Source organism: Branchiostoma belcheri, unplaced genomic scaffold (assembly GCF_001625305.1).
Source record: "Branchiostoma belcheri isolate BF01 breed outbred unplaced genomic scaffold, Haploidv18h27 scaffold109, whole genome shotgun sequence".
In the NCBI taxonomy this organism is placed as follows: Eukaryota; Metazoa; Chordata; class Leptocardii; order Amphioxiformes; family Branchiostomatidae; genus Branchiostoma; species Branchiostoma belcheri.
Window position 1 is genome coordinate 318,351 of NW_017802480.1, and position 18,390 is coordinate 336,740.

At 40.9% G+C, this 18,390-nt stretch overlaps 2 protein-coding genes and 1 pseudogene across 2 annotated transcripts; 1 reads left to right on the forward strand and 2 right to left on the reverse strand.

Moving 5' to 3' along the window:
- The first annotated feature begins 1,577 nt into the window (after positions 1 to 1,577).
- Positions 1,578 to 9,631, forward strand: LOC109481343 (ankyrin repeat domain-containing protein 42-like). Its single transcript, XM_019783877.1, has 14 exons — positions 1,578 to 1,629; positions 2,576 to 2,745; positions 3,272 to 3,379; positions 4,054 to 4,173; positions 4,720 to 4,855; positions 5,399 to 5,566; positions 5,904 to 5,936; positions 6,257 to 6,382; positions 6,730 to 6,786; positions 7,225 to 7,332; positions 7,693 to 7,794; positions 8,280 to 8,406; positions 8,934 to 9,066; positions 9,482 to 9,631. Exons 1-14 carry the CDS (start codon positions 1,623 to 1,625, stop codon positions 9,602 to 9,604), a joined length of 1,518 nt encoding a protein of 505 aa, XP_019639436.1. The 5' UTR covers positions 1,578 to 1,622; the 3' UTR covers positions 9,605 to 9,631.
- Positions 9,632 to 12,429: 2,798 nt separating this feature from the next.
- LOC109480928 (fibrinogen-like protein 1) lies at positions 12,430 to 14,919 on the reverse strand. Its single transcript, XM_019783322.1, has 4 exons — positions 14,804 to 14,919; positions 14,364 to 14,524; positions 13,734 to 13,842; positions 12,430 to 13,009 (listed from the first exon to the last, which is right to left on the reverse strand). Exons 1-4 carry the CDS (start codon positions 14,917 to 14,919, stop codon positions 12,430 to 12,432), a joined length of 966 nt encoding a protein of 321 aa, XP_019638881.1.
- A 1,166-nt stretch (positions 14,920 to 16,085) lies between these two features.
- LOC109480934 lies at positions 16,086 to 17,902 on the reverse strand (annotated as a pseudogene).
- Positions 17,903 to 18,390: the final 488 nt, after the last annotated feature.

An 18,390-nucleotide genomic window follows, 5' to 3' on the forward strand; every position in this document is an offset into this window, starting at 1 on the left:
GTCCACAGTCTTGGCGCGACCAGTAGAGCGTATGCTCCGATGGAATCTGGGAGGAGACCTAGTTGGTTCATGGCCTTAAGCACAAGGAAAGGTATTCCTGAAGTGAGGAAAGGGAACACCGGTGATCGAGCCGGGAAATCTTCGCTCCACTCCCATGTCAGGTGTACCTTGTAGTCTAACACTCTTCCTGTAAATACAGATAAGAAAAAAACATTGTTGGTTGATCAGTAAAGATTATTGCAACACAAAAGCATCCTTGGTACCATACTGGTTACTGTGAATTAATTTACATGTAGTACTACATTTACATCATAAACCAGCATGTCCAGATCAAAAGATATCAAAACTAGAGGTTGCACAACAGAACCAAATTAACAAGTCCCAATTACACCAGGGGGCCCAAAATCTAAATGTTTGGAAGTCCCATCAATACCTACACATCTATACATTACAAGAAGCCATCCACTTTATCATGTAAACCACTTAACAGTTACACACACATGTACATGCACATAAAAACTACCAAAAGCGTAACCTTCTTGGTGAAGGTAATAACATTTTATGACTCTAATGGTGCTGTCCTAACCTGCCATGACCTCAGATGACTGGAAGAACTCATCGGGATGTATATACCCAGACTGAGGCAGGAGGACCCAGGCCACACGCAGCAGGGATAGAACCAGCCAGACTGTCCCTGCTGACATGGTACAGTCTTCTGATGTGCTTTAGGTCTGGACTGGAGATCTTCTTGGCTGTATCTCTGGCTGGACCAACATTTTTGATAACTGATTAACGATATCTATTATCATTTTCCTGTGATGTCCTAAACTGCAACACTGGCTGTCATTTTCAAATGTGTTCAATACCTTGGTTTTGTTTGGTTTTAGTTTTACTTGACATGTACAGTATATTCCTGAAACTACCTCCTAACATTATATCTCAACAAAGCATCCTCCAATTTTCATTCTGAAATAAGTACTTTACTCAGAAGATACAGATTTACTAAATCTCACCTTTACATTACACAAAATCATAAATTTAGCATGCTAAAATCTGTAGTTTGAAACCCCTTCTTGAGTATGATAATAGCCTGGGTGCCAAACTCTTTAGCACACTGGACACAATGCTCACTGAGATACTTTGTGTCCAGTGTGCTATATGGGTCTCTGGCAACCAGGCTAGTATATGAGATTATGACTTGCATTAGCCGTGGACGACTCTGGTACACCTTTTTGCATGATAATGCCCGTGACAGAGTCGTGGAAAGCTCCATAGGCCAAAACCAACCGGCATTATCATGCAAAAAGGTGTACCAGAGTCGTCCACGGCTAGACTTGAATGTGTTTGTGTACGGATACTGTGTCGAAAACAGTCAAAATCTTACCTGCACGAATCCCTGTCAATGAAAACTAATGTCCAAAGGGTTGTCCGATTTGTTAAACGTCCATAACATACATCTAGTCCGCAAAACGCGTCTCTTTTCTCTCAAAACTGTGCGTTTCCGACTGCAAACAAACCAGGAAGAGACAAACTCTACTGAACCCTAACCTTTGACCTTTATACACGCCTACGCATCGCAGTACGCATGCGCGCGTAGAGACTGGAGTTTCCAAGCAGCGAAGATGCCTGGTAAGTTATACTCGCAAATATGTCTAAAATTCACTTAGATTTTAGATAACAATGGACAAAATACTACGTATAAACGTATTTCGTGATTTTCAAATGTGATTTGGATGTGTTTTCTGCAATGTAGGTGTAGAAATAAGGACAGAATTGTCGCCAAAACAAACCATAACAACCGTAACCAAGGACTCCGCCTATCGCCCCCCTCCCCACGACTATGAATGAAAAACTGTTTCATAGTGAGATTGTACGATTAACAGTCGATCCACATATCAAATTCATTACTTTTCGTGTTGGTACTTCATATATGTAGATTTTGAAGCAATCATACAGCATTGGTAGGAAGAAATTTGTGTTTTATGAAGCATAGTTTACGTTTAAAACGTCTAAGCTTGCACTTGGCAAAATACATGTCATATCAAATATTCGAAGCTCCTTGGTTATATCCACTTTGTCTCACTTGCTTTGCCTTTTGCCAGTGTTAATTTCATAACATGTTTGAAATTGTATTAAAAATAGCAGAGTGTTTCCAGCTTGACTTAGTATAAATTGAATTAAATCATCAACTTCACATCAAGGTATCAAGGGACTTGAATGATGAAGTATAGAAGTATAACAGTGGAGTACAGGTGCCACTATCTGACCCAGTCCATTGGTCCTGGACCTTTTGGCCAAACAGTTAGCATGTTGGGGTTGTGATCTGGCTGCCCGGGTTTGTTGCGGATTCGATTTGATTCGGTTTTCTTGCTCCTAGTGTTTGCTGTCACTGATTGCCTTCTTTTCTCCCACAGCCAACAGGACCAAGTTGCGGTTTAAGAGTATCCACGAGGCTGTGATAAACGCTGATGTGGACTACAGCTTCAGGCGATGTTGAAATAGGATGATGATGAGAGATCATTATGGGTAAAGAGGTGAAGTCTGCCATCACTGATCCTGTGTTTTTTCCCCCCAGCCAACAGGACCAAGTTGCGGTTTAAGAGTATCCACGAGGCTGTGATAAATGCTGATGTGGAGGAGCTACAGGCCATGGTGAAACAGGGCGCCAGTATCAATGAGGTGGACCTGACCTGTAAGGACAAGTTTACTCCACTCATGTGGGCAGCTCACACAGGCAGTCTGGAGGTAAACAAGCTTGTGTTGTTTCCCTATTTCAAGTATTTGTCCATAATGTTGATAGATCTAACAGTTGATCATCTTGACTTGAGCCTGTCATCTTCTAATCACTGTATATTCGCATGCAGTGGTTTTACTTTCAATGTTTTTGCATTCTCCTCTCAATTTCTTAACCCAAAATCACTACACCACAAGTATGTGTTTTGTGTTTCTAGCTGGTTTATCTGTATTTGCATAACTGATAAACTGACATAACACATCAGTTTTGAACAGTATGTACAAGCTGTGTAAGACAAGACTGTAAGGTTTGATCCTCCTAGAATTACTAGAGGGACTGCATGGTGGGTAGTGATTACAAATTATGCCAAATTATGAGGCTTGAAGTACATTGATTTTGGGTGGCTGCCTACAAATTACAAAGATTTGAAAGGACTGATTATGTCTTAAGAAAAAGTGTGAAAAAGTGCATGCAGGACTCCCTAATAGTATATGATTCTATTGGATTAATAATGAATGTTTTCACATGTGTCCACAGTGTTTACACTGGTTGCTATGGCACCGGGCTGATACCACTGACACGTCTCCGCAGGGGTGGACTGCAGCGCACATCGCTGCCATCAGGGGGCAGGACGCTTGTCTGCAGGTAGATTCATACTTCTGTGACCAAGCAACTGTATACAAACAACAGCCATATACACCTGTCTCACACTCACTATCCAGGCTATGGTTATTCTGCTAAGTGGGTCCCGAACACAGGGGTCTTCACAAGTTCTATACCATACTGATAACAGTATCAAATTCGCTGCCATCAGGGGGCAGGACTCTTGTCTGCAGGTACACTCAAAATCATACTTTTGTGGCCAGGCAACATGTCATAACAGTCACTTATAGTCTCTATAACTTATTAATCACTTAACTTTTTGTACTTGAGGACAATTTCTGCAGGTACACTCAGAATCATATTTCTGTGGCCAAGCAACATGTCATAACAGCCACATATACACTACTGATAACTGTATTGAAAAGTTACTGTGTAACTTAAGTGCAGGAGCACTGTAATTCCAGATTTTTCACACGACTATTTACTATATATTCAAGGCCACTTCTTTACTGTGAACTTATCATTACCATTAACCACATCGTTTTATACATTCATGAAGATTCAACCTTAGCCTCTTTTCAAGAGTTCAACTCAAGGGAGGATGGTCAGAGGTCTTGTTTACAATGCTTTGTTATTACAGAGAGCATATGACTTCTTTCATGTACATGTGTATATAAAATTATATCAAGTTTATCACCACCTTGTCTGACTTCCAGGCCCTTGCCACCAGTGGAGCTAACCTGACAGCTAAAGACAACCGAGGTCAGACCTGTGCCCACCTGGCAGCAGCACACGGACACTCCTTCACTCTGCAGTCTATTCTCAGGAGTGGAGTGGTGAGATTTAGGATTCTGTTGCTATGACTAGTAAACTGGTGGACAATAAAAACCAGCTAGTAAGGACCTAATACCAGCTCAGAAAAGGACAAGAAAAATATAGTTATGCCTTCAAGTACCAGAGTTATGACACAAAGATTGATGTGTTCCAAAGGTACATTGTTTTTCCTTAGAGCTATTGGCACCAAGTACTGTGAGTAGGGGCATCATCACTAGAGAGTTTTAAACAATGTCAGTTAGATGTGCAAAGGTCCAGTGTAATATAGCAAGGTGCTGCCACTTTGCCATGTGCCTGGAAATACAGTTATTTTATTGTGCTTTTATCTAGTTTGTGTTGCCTAAATTTCCTGACAGAACATGCCAGGGTTACCGGTACATGTATTCTGTCAATTTTGACCATTGCATTGTAATTTTATGATATCCTATTATCCTATAACAAATAAACAAGCCTGATGTCGCCCTCTACAGGAGGTAAACACCCAGGACGCTAACGGCTGGCTGCCCGTGCACGCGGCTGCGTAATAAACCTGTTGTTTACATTTACAGGAAGTAAACACCCAGGACTCTAACGGCTGGCTGCCCGTGCACGCGGCTGCCTACCACGGCAGGCTGGGCTGTCTGCAGCTGCTGGTCAAGTGGGGCTGTGGGCTGGACGATGTGGACAACGCTGGCAACCTACCTGGTAAGGACACATAAAATACATTGTCATATATACATTGTCTGTAGCATATGCAGTTCCTGCAAGGGTTGAGAGGTGGCACTGTTGATCTGAGTTTGAATGCTGACATTCAGCAGAATATACTGCAATGTTACTTAACCTAAGTTTTATGATACTGTAAACTGTATTATAATGAAAATGTTGGTTATGTTTTGTTCAATGTTTTGGCTGAAGTGTTTTGATCAATGTTTTACAATGCTAGAATTCCAATATTTTTTTGCTAAAAAAGGTCGTTTGACAAGCCGTAATGGAATTTAATGTTTCAAGATGCAAAACCAAAACCTACTGTACATGCACCTGCTTCTATGGTGGTTGTATTTCATGATAGGATATAGCAGTGTTTGCAATTCACAGTTGAAACAATTCTGTACTACAGTTACTGTTGAACAACAAAACATGGTGTCATGATTTGCAGTGTCATTATTTTGCGAATAGAGATGACCTCAAAACCTAAAAAAAAAACCAGTGCAACATTTCATGATTTACATCATTATTCCATCCCTCCAGCTCACCTTGCCTCCATGGAGGGCCACCTGCCGTGTCTGAAGTTCCTGGTGTGTAACGGCCCCAGCATCACCCACACCATGAACGCTCGCAACGATCACGGAGAGACGCCCAAAACACTGTCCTCACAGTTCTACAAGGAGGCTTGTGTGGACTATCTCAACGCTGTCGGTGGGTAATTTGTCTAAGATTAAGTATGTTTACGGGTTTGATTAATTACAAGTGAATAACTGGCAGCCCACAGGCTGAATTGTATGTTCTTTAATACATACATACATAAGGGTATATACTTTTTATTAACTACAAGTTACACAATGCTATGATCTCAAACTATGACCAACACATTCAATTGTTAACTTCTTTACTATCAGTACTTTGACATTGTCAGGCAAGCAGTCTAGTCTGACATTTATTGCGTCTTGGCTGTAGTTCCTCGAAGGATTGAAAGGTGGAGCTTTTGAGCTGTTTATGTTTGGAATGCTGACACTGCACCATTTGTTGTTTTCAGAGTGGGACAGAGATCATCCAGAAGACCAAGAAAGTGAGTAAAGATAAAAATTGACCAGAGAGTGTTATGTTATCTTATGCTATGTTAAAGGTATGTTTTAGGTCACAGATGGATCCGTATAAATGATCAATACCCCCTATTTACAATTTCAAATTTTATCCGAGTCAGATTAACCATCTTCTGTTTAATGAATTTCATGTATTTCATCACCTTTTCTTTCAAATTAAATGAAACATACAAAATGCATCAATAATTTTAGATGACAGATGGAGACACTAAACCAGATAGTTAGAGTGTGAGTGAGAATGTGTGTCAGAAATATAAGTAACATTGTTACTGCCTGCTGTCCCCAGACCTGGCCTTCCCCGCCCATGTGGCAGCCTATAACGGAGACCTGGGCCACCTGCGCATGCTGATAGAACAGGGCGTGGTCAACATCAACGAGAGGGACGACAAGGGCGCCACCCCTGCACACAAAGGTAATGGTTCAGTCCAAATTACTTGTTATATGTATGCCACTACTTGCTTTAATCTGTTGTGAAAATATGCAAGTATACATTACAATTTACATTAAGTAAAAATATTACATTGTTAACAAATTGATTCACAAGAGTTGTGGCCAATTTGGTATTTTCTAAGCCTAACTAAGGTACCTTTCTAAGGTACAACTTTTCAAAACTGTTGTCAATATGTAAAATGTAAGTGAAACTACCGGTAATTCAATAATTTATCTAATTTAAATTAAAGCAAAAATGACTTATTATAATAAGAAGTTCTGTTCTTCTAATTAACTGATTAACCAGTGTTTAAACTTTTTTTAATACAGCTGCTGGCCAGGGCCATATTGAGTGTCTGCAGTGGCTGGTGGAGATGGGTGCAAACGGTAAGTAAAACATTTTGTAAGGCTAATGATTGATACATTTCTTAACCCCTCAATACTTGCATATAACATGTTGACACTCACCCATGTGTGTCTTATATAGTGCCAGTTATGGTCATGTTGGACAGCCAGGTCATGCTTACATGCTAGTGGTAACTTGGGTAAGGTTGACTGTATATACGGCTCCTCAACAGTAATAACAGAATCATAAAACTCGCAATCCACTCAGACAAATCATCCACCAGTCACTACTGGGATCACTATATCGGCCTAGTCTACCGATAAGGCCCTTCTCGTTTGTATATGTACCGAACCCTACCGTTTTTACTATGTGTGCACCTTGTTATTTTAATTGTTTGTCTACTATGGGCCAATTGCGCCTGAAATAAAGAATAAAGTAAAGTAATATTAATGAGTTATGTTTCCTCTATTCCCTTGCAGTCCACATTGTGAATACTGCCGGTGAGACGGCGCGTGACGTTGCCGCCCGGTTTGGTCAGCTGGCCTGTGTGAAGCTGCTGGGGGGAGATCCAGATGCTCCAGGGGGAGGTGAGTACAGAAGGGTTGGAGGGGGTGATTCAGTAACACCTTGCTAGGTGGCAAGAAGGTCTCAGGTTGCAAGGTGGTGTTGTTGTTAGCCATGTTGATTTAGAATGTAAAGGTTCTTGGTTCGAATCCCCAGCCCTAATGTTGTGCCCTTGTAATAGGTACTTTTCACTTCACTTGACTCAGATGGAAATGTGTACCTTAACTTTTAGACGTCCTCTCAGGTTGGATGTAAAGCTAGAGGTCCCATGTATTAGGAGAGCCACACCTCACACACATATATTATAAGGACTGCCATCCAACTTTCAAAGAAAACTTTTTCTCCCTTGCTTACATGGAACTTTCATACTGTGTATATTTCAGACACGGATGATGATGAGCATGAGGAGCAGGAGTACCCAGCTGTGGTGGGCAGCACTGACAACCCCATCAACATGCCGCAGAGGAAGGTCAAGGAGGCAAGGGGTAAGGTCATCTCAAGGTCAAATTGTGGACATCTTTTGTGAGAGGGAGAAACATTGTTGAATGCATTGCACAACACTTAATTTGAATAGCTTGAGTGATACTAGCACTCAAATTTCAAAGTGCTTAATGTATATGACACCAAATTACAATATTCTGCAAGAGTAAGTGTTATTCAAACAAACACAAACATCTACAACCACATACACATACATTTACCTACCAACCTACCTAGCTCCATGACCGACCAGGTCTTTGGGAGACAAGGCAGAGTTTTACATTTTGTAGGTGGCAAGCCATTTCCTTTTGTTTACGGACCTTCCCACTGTTACCTTAAGGCTCAACTCAAAGAAGGAAAACTCTATGAAACCCCACTCAAAAATTGCCTGATTGGCACCACCAACTCAAGTATTAAGTCACTAAAAAGACTAAAAGAACTGACACATTTATGGAAATCTGAAGATTGAAACAGATTTTTCTCCTCGCAGCTCGAGCCTGGAAGAAGGTAGAGGAGCTGGAGCGCCTCCTGGAGATCGCCAAGATGAACTACAGGCAGCTGGGCGGGCGTCTGGACGAGGACAGGGAGAAGGAGAAGGAAGAGAAGGAGACAGACAGGTACATGAGCATCACAGATTCCAAGGTCCAAACAATGTGCTAGTTGTCATGGTACATGTAGTTCATCTGTGTTGGTATTGGTCATAGTACGAGGCTAAACTTTATTCCAACACAAAGGGTACATGTGAATCAAATTTTTAACGACCACTGTTGCCTTTTGTCGCCTAAATTAATGACCACTTCCCAATGTAAACCCATGAGAGTTACATACATGTGACCTTATTCACAGGAGACTTTACAGATACGTCACATTAGCCATTGATCAAATGTGCCACACTAAACAGAGACGGTGGACGATATGGTGTTTATTAACTTCCTGGCACATGGTCTAATTACAATGTATGTAATTCAATGGAGTATTTCTCCATTAATATCCAACACAGTTCCAATACTTTTACAGGCATGCACTCAGAACATTTCCTGAAGGACTGAAATCTCTATTTTCTTCTGTTATGATCATAAGATGTGTTACTGGGGAGTGGGGACTAATGTATAGTTAACTAGTTGTTGCATGGTGTTAAACCCAGGACGATCCGTGAGCTTGACCAGCAGCTTGAGTACGAGCGGCTGCGGCGGGAGAAGATGGAGGGACAGCTGGATGAGTATCGCGCTGAGGTCGCTCATCTCAACGAGGAACTGGAACGGGCCTGCAGCGTCGTGGTGGGTCACCTGCTTATGTTTAAGGACAAGATCTATGACGTATCAGTGGCTAAGTATCTAATACCTGCTCAGTATTATCTAAAAAGCTATAAAATAGGGGTAGTCATGCCTTCATGTACCAGGGTTATCGTATCAACCAAGGATTGAATTCAAGAAGCTGTGGATTGCATACTGTAATTCCTGATTTTTTTGTTCATGATAGTTTTAAGTCCACTGTTTTCTTGCTCACTTCCATACCTTAAACTCCTCATAAAATTATTCGTCTTTTTCCCCACTTTCCCCCCTTTGCTGCCACCCTGAAGATGAAGTTCTGTGAACATGTCCATTTTCCTCAGACCATGAAATCTTGCAACTGTGAAGGCAAAGTTAATGGTACTCCCAAGAAGTCTGAAATCTCTGATTTCCTGTTCCACAGAGTGATGACGAGCCAGTCCGTCAGACCAAGAAGAAGAAGAACAAGAAGCGGTCGAACGCAGACAGCGGCGGGGTGTTCGTCAGACGCTCCACAACCAAGAACAAGAACAAGATCTATGACTAGGGATATGATCATGTTGGTAGTGACATGTTAAAACTTTAAACTTTTGTTTCAACACAAGGGATTGTTCCTAACTAGAGATTGTGAGACTTGTAACATGGCTTCTCTGAAGTGAAGTGACGTCAACACTGGCTCAAAAGTATCTGGTAAATGAAACAAGTCAGAGTACATTCTGAGAGGGGTGAAAGAGGCTATTCACATCAGGGCCAGATACCTTTGACCCAGTGTTGACGTCACATTTCAGAGAAGCCACGTGACAAGTCTCACTGGGTCAGTCTATCGACTAAGACTAGAGTGACCAGTCTAAAGCTCTATAATCCCTTGTGTTGGAATAAAAATTTTAATTTCCAATTAAGGGTATATCTTGGTGAGAGTGCTATCTTGCTCAAAGCATTGATAAAGACTTAATGGAGTTGTAAATACCGTAGTTGTGATGTAACAATTTTGCCACATAGTGGCTGATAAATGTTCCTTATATTCCATTATATTATCAGTCCTTTCTACTACATTTTGTGCATTATAATTAAGATAGGTATGAAATAGACTCATGTACAAACTTTCTAGCGATTAGCGTTTGTTTCTACAAGCGTGGTTAAAGCTGGCAGGGTAGCTTGTCACACCTGTGGCTTATGATACATAGCAGACCAAAGTTTGCCTGTGAGTGGAATATACTTTGTATTTTTACTAGAACATTTGTTAAAGATTCAGCTAGCTCTGCACCCAGAATGATTCTGCTAATTGCTTTACCTAGAGATAAAACGTTGTTTTATTTTGCCGCAAGTTACTCAGCTTCAAAACACCACATGCCGATATGTTTTGAAACAATCATCCACGAACAACCTTGAGTAAGTCTTTAGATCTTAATACTGTTTAATATTAAGATGAAGAAGGTTGCTAACGGACAGCTTATTTCTGTCAAGGCTGGTCAAAGTCCCTATCCCTATCCCACAGCACCATCCAGCAGAGTACAGATACTAGTACACTACTCTACCAGGCTTCGGGAGGCGGCTGGAAAGAGTAGAAATCAGCCAAATAGAGAGCTAACATGCCAATGCTGTTTGCTTCCTCTGGTGTCAGTCGGACATGTTTAAGTTGATGCCAACAGAAACAACGGAAGCTCAGACTTTGGAAGCATACTGTTCTCTCCAGCCAAAAAAAACACCCTTGGCATGCTATCTCTCTATTTGGCCGATTTCAACTCTTTCCAGTCGCCCCCCGAAACCTGGTAGAGGCTACAGATACGCGTACATTCATGTAGAGACCACGGGTTTGTGATATGATGGTACTACAATACATCAAGAAGGTTTTAAAACGTTTTAGCCTGCTTTTAGAAACTCTTACAGTAACATAAATCAGAAATAATATACCAGAAATAATATACCACTGTAAGTATTCTGTACCATTTATATGTGTAAATACATACGACCATACATCGATGTAATCTGGTGTTTTGAAACAGGAGCGGCCTTGTGTTGGTCTTAAGATCTTAACATCCATATTAAGCTGAATGAGTTCATTGCCCGACCTCGGTACAATCGCTACAGAAGGTCGCTACCGGGCAGCAAGAAGTATGTGCTCATATCTATCAATGCTGTCGAGGGTCTGGATCTCTTTGCATAGTGTCCACCAGCATAGTTTAGATACACGTAGAGACAACCATTTCGTGATATGATCGCAATACCATTCATCAACAAGATTTTTTAAAAGTTTTAATCTGCTTTTTGAAACTTACAGTAACAGAAATAAAAAATAATATACCAGCTTCCACTGTATTTTGTACTATGACTATGTATGTGTAAAGAAATATGTGGTTTATGGGATAATTAGCTTCAAATCATATCTTAATGTAAGTATTTTGTACCATGTATGTGTAAAAATATGTGGTGTAGATTTATTAGGGCTTTAAATGATGTTATCTGTATCTTTGGTATATTGTCCTTAACCCTTAATTCCTTCGTAACTTCAATAAAAAGCGGCATGCAGGTTGATGTTAGCTGCTCATGAATAAAGTATGGTACAAATGAAACAAAAGATTGAAACTTTTATCATCAGCGTAGCATTTATTTACTTTATTCTCAGAAACTTACTTTATTTCCCTTCGAGATCCTTTGACGATACGAGATTTTTACTCTGTTTTTCTTGTCTTATTACTGCAAAAATCGTTGTATATTCCATATGAATGCGTTAAATGTTAAGGTAAATTGAGGCCATTCTTTGTCAAACGCATGTTCCTTTACACTTCGCACGTCTTCCACTTCTACAAATAGGATATTTACACCTGGTCAGAAACTATAGAATCCAAATAATTCGTTTTGCAGAACGATTCTAATTATATTTCAAAAAAGTTTCAGTATCGACAATATTATTGTTGCTAGGTTATTATTCATCTCTTTTTTACCTTATTATATCAGCAACAGCATAACTGACAGCCGTGACTTACAAGGCTGAATTCCGATGCTTGCTTACAATAACGTAGATCATCAATTAATTCGTAAAATGATCGTTCATACAAGATGAAATCATGCCTAAAACTAAAGTAACATTTGCAAAGCAAATGCATGATGTTGGCCTGCCCTGTAAATTTTTTACTCAAACACATTCAGATACATGTACTACTAGTATATTGTGACAGGAGCAGAGCAGACCCGACATTGCAACCTTATGTAACCCAACACCAGTCACCATGGTGACAGACGTCAACAAATCATGTCATTGGTCGGATGAGAGGTTAGTGTTTGGAACAGAAGAGGAGGAAGAAACTGAGTAAAAACAACATGTTTTCCTTCGGTAAACATAATAAGGACAAATGTTAATGGTTGTCCATTTGTTCAGATAGAATTACTACGTTCAGAGATCCTCATCTCCACGAACCCGAACCCCAAAATCCCTGGCCATTTGTTTCGAGATAATTTCGGGCAATCAGACCCATCTTTATTGTAATAAAAACCGTTCGGGTTCAAAGTATCCGGACGACGGACCCAAAACCCTCCCATGTTATGCAAGTAGCAGGACGAACGTGGATTTAGCGGGTTACCAGGTTTAGGAACAAATTTCCAACCATTCTGAAACTGGAGAAAGTCGCATCCACGAGTCCCTGTATATGAGCCGAGGTGTAACTTATACATTGCCTGCGCATTTTCCACTGAGAACTTGTCATATTGCATGTAAGAAACCGGCAACTTGAATGGGCTTTTAGTACAGTATTTAGATACTTCTAATTTAACATTCAACATGTACCTGCCCTGGTTTGTAAGTAGATGGATGTTGTCATTCCCGAGCCAGAATTCTCCGGACAGGTTGCCGAACCCCCGGCTGTAGTCCTCCCAGGTCCGGTTGTAGAACGACACCGACCCGTCCTGGCGTCTCTGGATGACGGTCCAAGCCCGGCCGTCCTCCACACGGCAGAACCTAAGGAGATTGAAGATGAGCGGTACTTTTTTCATGGATTGCCTGGCCTTTACCAGAACCTGTGCAATAGCTCAATCGGGCTCAATTGCTGGTAACCGTTAGGTCGTGAGTTCAGACTCCGACTGTTTGTGTTTTTCTTTCACGTGTATTCTTCGTTGGTGTTTTGTATTGTTTAGTAATATTAGTTTTATTCGTATAAGTGGCGGCGCTAACATAAGTTACGTAACTTGAGCCCGTCGTCACTGTGTCCTGTACCCTAATTTTGTTTACTGTATGCTGAATAAAAAAAAAAGACCCCGACCAGGTCACACCAAGGACTTTAAAAAAGACATATATATACATAAGACATAATATATATACTATTTCTCTGTTTAGTAGTACTATAAGAAAGAGTAGGGAAGGTCACTAGCCCCCTGCTGTAGTGCTTGCTCAACTTTGTGGCGCAAGGGCTACAGAAATGGAGATGGGCACCGCCCTTATGCTCCGCAAGGAAATGGACCTTCTAGCCTCTACCAGGCATCGGGACACGACTGGAAAGAGCAGAAATTGGCAAAATAGAGACTCTGAGATAACATGCATATGCCGAGGGAGTTGGTCCCTTACTGCCAAAGAATGCTTAGCAAGTTCAATTCCTGTCTGTGTGTCTGTTTATCTAGTTATAGACCTTACAAAAATCGCAGCTGCAGCTGTAACGTTACTTGAGTTGTGTCAATAAAGTTCTTACACTCGGAGCGAGGCGCTGCTGTTGAACTCTCCGCCCGCTGAACGAGGGTAGATGGTGTAGAGTCCAGAATCCATGCCGTCTTTGGAGCTTCGGTAGATTTCTCCACAATCTACGTAACAAGTGAAATAGTTTTGATAGAGATCCTTGAGACAAACCTTTTTTCACTAACACATTGCTAGGAAGTTGCACATTGCAAGTTAACTGGTTAATGCCATTGTGACATTTTCACTTAGTAATACATATTCTTACACAAATTTCTACTAGTCTGTTTACAGTAACAAGTGAAATGGCGTTGCTTATGCTTAGGTAACATTTCCAAACCGGGGCCCGGACGGGCTGTTTGTACAAACGAAAAATTAACTATTCTTATCAAGAATATAGAGAAATAGAGCCCATGATTATTATTAAGAACTTTTCGATGTTTTGTTGTCTTTTGTATCGTACTTTTCGTTCCCAAAAGCTGCCCGGTCGGGCCCCGTATGAGAATTGTGACCCCAGCATAAGGATCAGTTTGTCATTGACTAATTGCAAGCACGGAATAAAGTTTTCTATCTACACGCCATTTTCTAGTATTGGCACTTCCCCTCTTCCCACACAGATTTCTACTATAATCTGTTTGATATTATTCACCTTTGGCTGTTAACTTGCCCAGTAGGTTTCTGACTTCTGAGAGAGAATTATTCTGTTGGTCCATAGACTGCTGAAGACGCTCCATGGACCCCCGGCTTGGTAGGTTCCAATAGCGGCCAGCAAAACCAGGGAGATCATCATTGAAGATGAACATTGTGTGCCTAAAATCATGAAAGGAAGAAGCGTTAGTCATCCCTTCTTACTGCGCAGAGATAACGTTAGCGCCTCACACGTTTTGATAGAATAAGGAGGTTAAAAGGAGGCCCTTGGTTGGAATAGTTCGAAAATGTGTTTAAAGTGTTAATTGACAAACAACACAAATCGCTGATTAAAAAAAAAAACAGTGTTCAAACTCACTGCATGAAGGTGCTGGCGAAAAAGTTCTCATTCCTTAAGAGTTACAGTTTTTAATCTAAAATGTATAATAAAGTTAAACTCACCCATCATTGCCCTCCATGCAAACATCACGCTCGGTTGTGCTGCCAGGCGCCGACGTGTTGGTGGCTTCGGCAGCAATGATGGCGAACAGGACAAAAACCCAGCCTTTCGTGGCCATGTTAAAGACGCAAATTGGACCGTAAGGGACTGTGTCCAGCTAGCGTTACACCCAGACTAATTCTGTGGATTGCTTGATCTCGAGAGAAAACACCTTTGTTTCAGTTTGCCGCTGAATAATTACCTTCAAAGGAGTATATATTACTAGTATGTAGATGTGGTATGGTGTTCTGAAACAATCATCCACGAATAACTTCGTGTGGCTCTATAGATCTTTGCGTCGTTATGAAGATGAATGAGTTGTAAAGGTCAGTAGCTTGCGGACAGCAAGAAGTGTGTGCTCTTCTCTATCAAGGCCGGTCAAGACCCATGTCCCTTTTGCACAGCGACGTTTGGCAGAGTCACAAGATAGCCATGGCAATACAAGAAGATTAAACTATAATATTTTACCTTATTGAATGGATACGCATCTAATCATCATAGTAGAAGTTGTTTCCTTTACTTTTATAAACATACATTATTCCCCTGTTAAGAAAAACACGTTTTCTTAATTTGTTAAACAGTTTCGTAGTCGTGGTCATGGTTTTGTTTGATTCTTACTGCTTCCCTCATGACTTCATTGAAAGCGGCATGCAGGTTGATGTTACTGCTCAAAATAAGAATAAACTATGGTACAAATGAAGTGAAAGATTGAACTTTTATTGTCAGAGTAGCATTTATTTACCTTATTCTTAGAAAGACACATTATGTCTCTGTGAAAACACCAAGATCCTTTGACAACAAGAGATTTCTCATCTGGTTTTCTCGTCTTATAACATAATAAGGATATAGTCATGATATTAATGTTTAGGTGAGATGAGGCCATTCTTTGTGTTAAACGCATTCCGTGGCACCACAACTTCTACATGTAGCATATTTTCAGTTATTCAGAAATGATAGAAAGAAATCGAATAATTCGTTTTGCAGAACGATTCTACTTGCATTTGAACAAAATATTTCAGTATCGACAATATTATTGTCTCTGGTTTATTACTTAGTAGTATCTTTTTTTGTTTTTGCTAATTTATATCAGCAGCAGAATATCTTGCCGTGACATATGTGCACACGCCTGAATTTCGATGGTTGCTTACAATAACGTACATGTTGTAGATCATTCGTAAAATGATGGTTCATTCAAGATGCAATCATGCCTAAAATAAGGACAAATGTTAATTGTTGTCCATTTGCTCAGATAGAATTACTACTTTCAGAGATTCTCATCTCCACGAACCCGAAACCCAAAATCCCTGGCCATTTGTTTCGAGATAGTTCCGGGCAGTTAGTCCCATCTTTATTATAATAAAACCCATTCGGGTTCATAGCGTCACAACGACGGACCCAAAAACCTCCCATGTTGTGTACGTAGCAGGACGAACTTGGACTAACCCTCTTACAAGGTTTGAGAAAAAATTTCCCATCATTATGACTCTGGAGATAGTTGAGTCCACGAGTCCCTGTATATGAGCCCACGTGTAACTTATACAGCGCCTGCGCATTTTCCACTGAGAACTTGTCATATTGCATGTAAGAAACAGGTGGCTTGAATGTGCATGCAGTACAGTATTTAGATACTTCTACATTCAATATGTACCTGCCCTGGTTTGTCAGTAGATGGATGTTGTCGTTCCCGAGCCAGAACTCCCCCGACAGGTTGCCGAAGCCCCCGGCTGTAGTCCTCCCAGGTCCGGTTGTAGAAGTCCACAGACCCGTCCTGGCGCCTCTGGATGACGGTCCAAGCCCGACCGTCCTCCACACGGCAGAACCTAAGGATATTGAAGATGAACGGCATTTTATAATGGATTGCCCACTACGTAACACTACGTACAACGCCAAAGCTGTTCAGCCTTCTCTCCGCTTGCTCTGCGGAATTTGTTACATTTGATACTATAGATAAATTCAATTTCATTTTAGAGTCCTTACTGTCAGTGTTTAGAAAGGTCAATTCTTTTGTACCCACGTGTCTATCTATCTGTCTAGTTATAGACCTTACAAAACTCGCTGTACATGTACGTATGTTGTGTTAATCAAGTTCTTACACAGAGAGTGGTGCACTGTAGTTGCTCTCGCCGCCAGACTGACGAGGGTAGATGGTGTAGATTCCAGACTCCATGGCGCCTTTGGAGCTTCGGTAGATTTCTCCGCAATCTACTATTAACAGAAATGGTTTTACTAGATATCAGCCAGACATGATTTTGTCATTGGCACATTGCAAGCAATATGAAGTTTTCCGGCTAAATGCATTGTACCATTTTCACGTAACACAAACATATTTCTACCTGACTTACACTTACAAGTAAAATGGCGTTGCTAAGGATTAGCTAAACAGGATTTTGTTATTGACTAAATTGTAAGAAAGGAATAAAGTTTTGTATAAATTGTCTTGTGTGTGGTCCACAACAGTAGCCCCCACTGCCTGTGGCCCACGAGTATTGTATTGTTTGCAACTTCAATAAATCAAATCAAATTTTCTGGCTACACGAAGGCGCCATTTTCTTGTGCATGTATTAACAATTTCCCCCTCTCTCCACACAAACAGATTTTCTATTAGTCTATTTGGTATTATTCACCTTTGGCTGTTATCTTGCCCAGTAGGCTCCTGACTTCTGAGAGAGAATTATTCTGTTGGTCCATAGACCGCCGAAAACGCTCCATGGACCCCCGGCTTGGTAGGTTCCAATACCGGCCAGCAAAACCAGGAAGATCATCATTGAAGATGAACGTTGTGTGCCTAAAATCATGAAAGGAAGAACGATTTATTATCCCTTCTTACATGCGCACAGTTAACGTCATTTAAGTATAAAAGGAGGTTAAAAAGTTTGCTAACCCCCTCGGTCTTTGGTTGGAATACTTCGAAAATGTGTTCTAGGTATTTATTTACAAACACACACATTGCTCATACGAGAACCCCAATGTCGGAACTTAATGTATGAAATCAATTATGAACAACAATCTGATTCCGTACGAGGTACAGTTGTGTAATACATGATAAGCTATTACTCACCCATTTTCGCCAGAATTACGAAGGCCTTCCATGCCAACATGCTCGACTATGCTGCCAGGCGCCGACGTGTTGGTGGCTTTAGCAGCAATGATGGCGAACAGGACAAAAACCCAGCCTTTTCGTGGCCATGCTAACGACACAGGTGAAGCCGTAAGGGACTGTGACTAGCTAGCGTTACTCCCAAACTAATTCTGTGGATTGCTTGATCTCGAGAAAAACACGTTCAAAGGACTATGCGTCGATGACGTGTGTTTTGAAACAATATAGGGATTACATAAAGTAGCTCTTGAGATCTTTGCGCCGTTATTAAGATCGATGAGTTGTAAAGGTCGATACCGAACAGCAAGAAGTGTGTGCTAATGTCTATGAAGGCCTCTCGAGGCAAGTGTCCCTTTGCATAGCGTCATCTAACGGCGTACAGATACAATACAGTATCTAGGTATTTTTTTCTAGGAGACCACAAGATGCAATTGCACTACAATGTACAAGAAC

Bases quoted from the DNA above. Each gene is read 5' to 3' on its own strand.
- LOC109480928 (XM_019783322.1), bottom strand. From the start codon at position 14,919: ATGGCCACGAAAGGCTGGGTTTTTGTCCTGTTCGCCATCATTGCTGCC. The intron at 13,843-14,363 runs GTGAATAATATC...CTTGTTACGTAG, and splicing joins GGGCAAGTTAACAGCCAAAG to ATTGTGGAGAAATCTACCGA. The intron at 13,010-13,733 runs GTAAGAACTTTA...CAATCTCCTTAG, and splicing joins AGCAGCGCCTCGCTCCGAGT to GTTCTGCCGTGTGGAGGACG.
- LOC109481343 (XM_019783877.1), top strand. The intron at 4,856-5,398 runs GTAAGGACACAT...CCATCCCTCCAG, and splicing joins CAACGCTGGCAACCTACCTG to CTCACCTTGCCTCCATGGAG. The intron at 5,567-5,903 runs GTGGGTAATTTG...TGTTGTTTTCAG, and splicing joins GGACTATCTCAACGCTGTCG to AGTGGGACAGAGATCATCCA.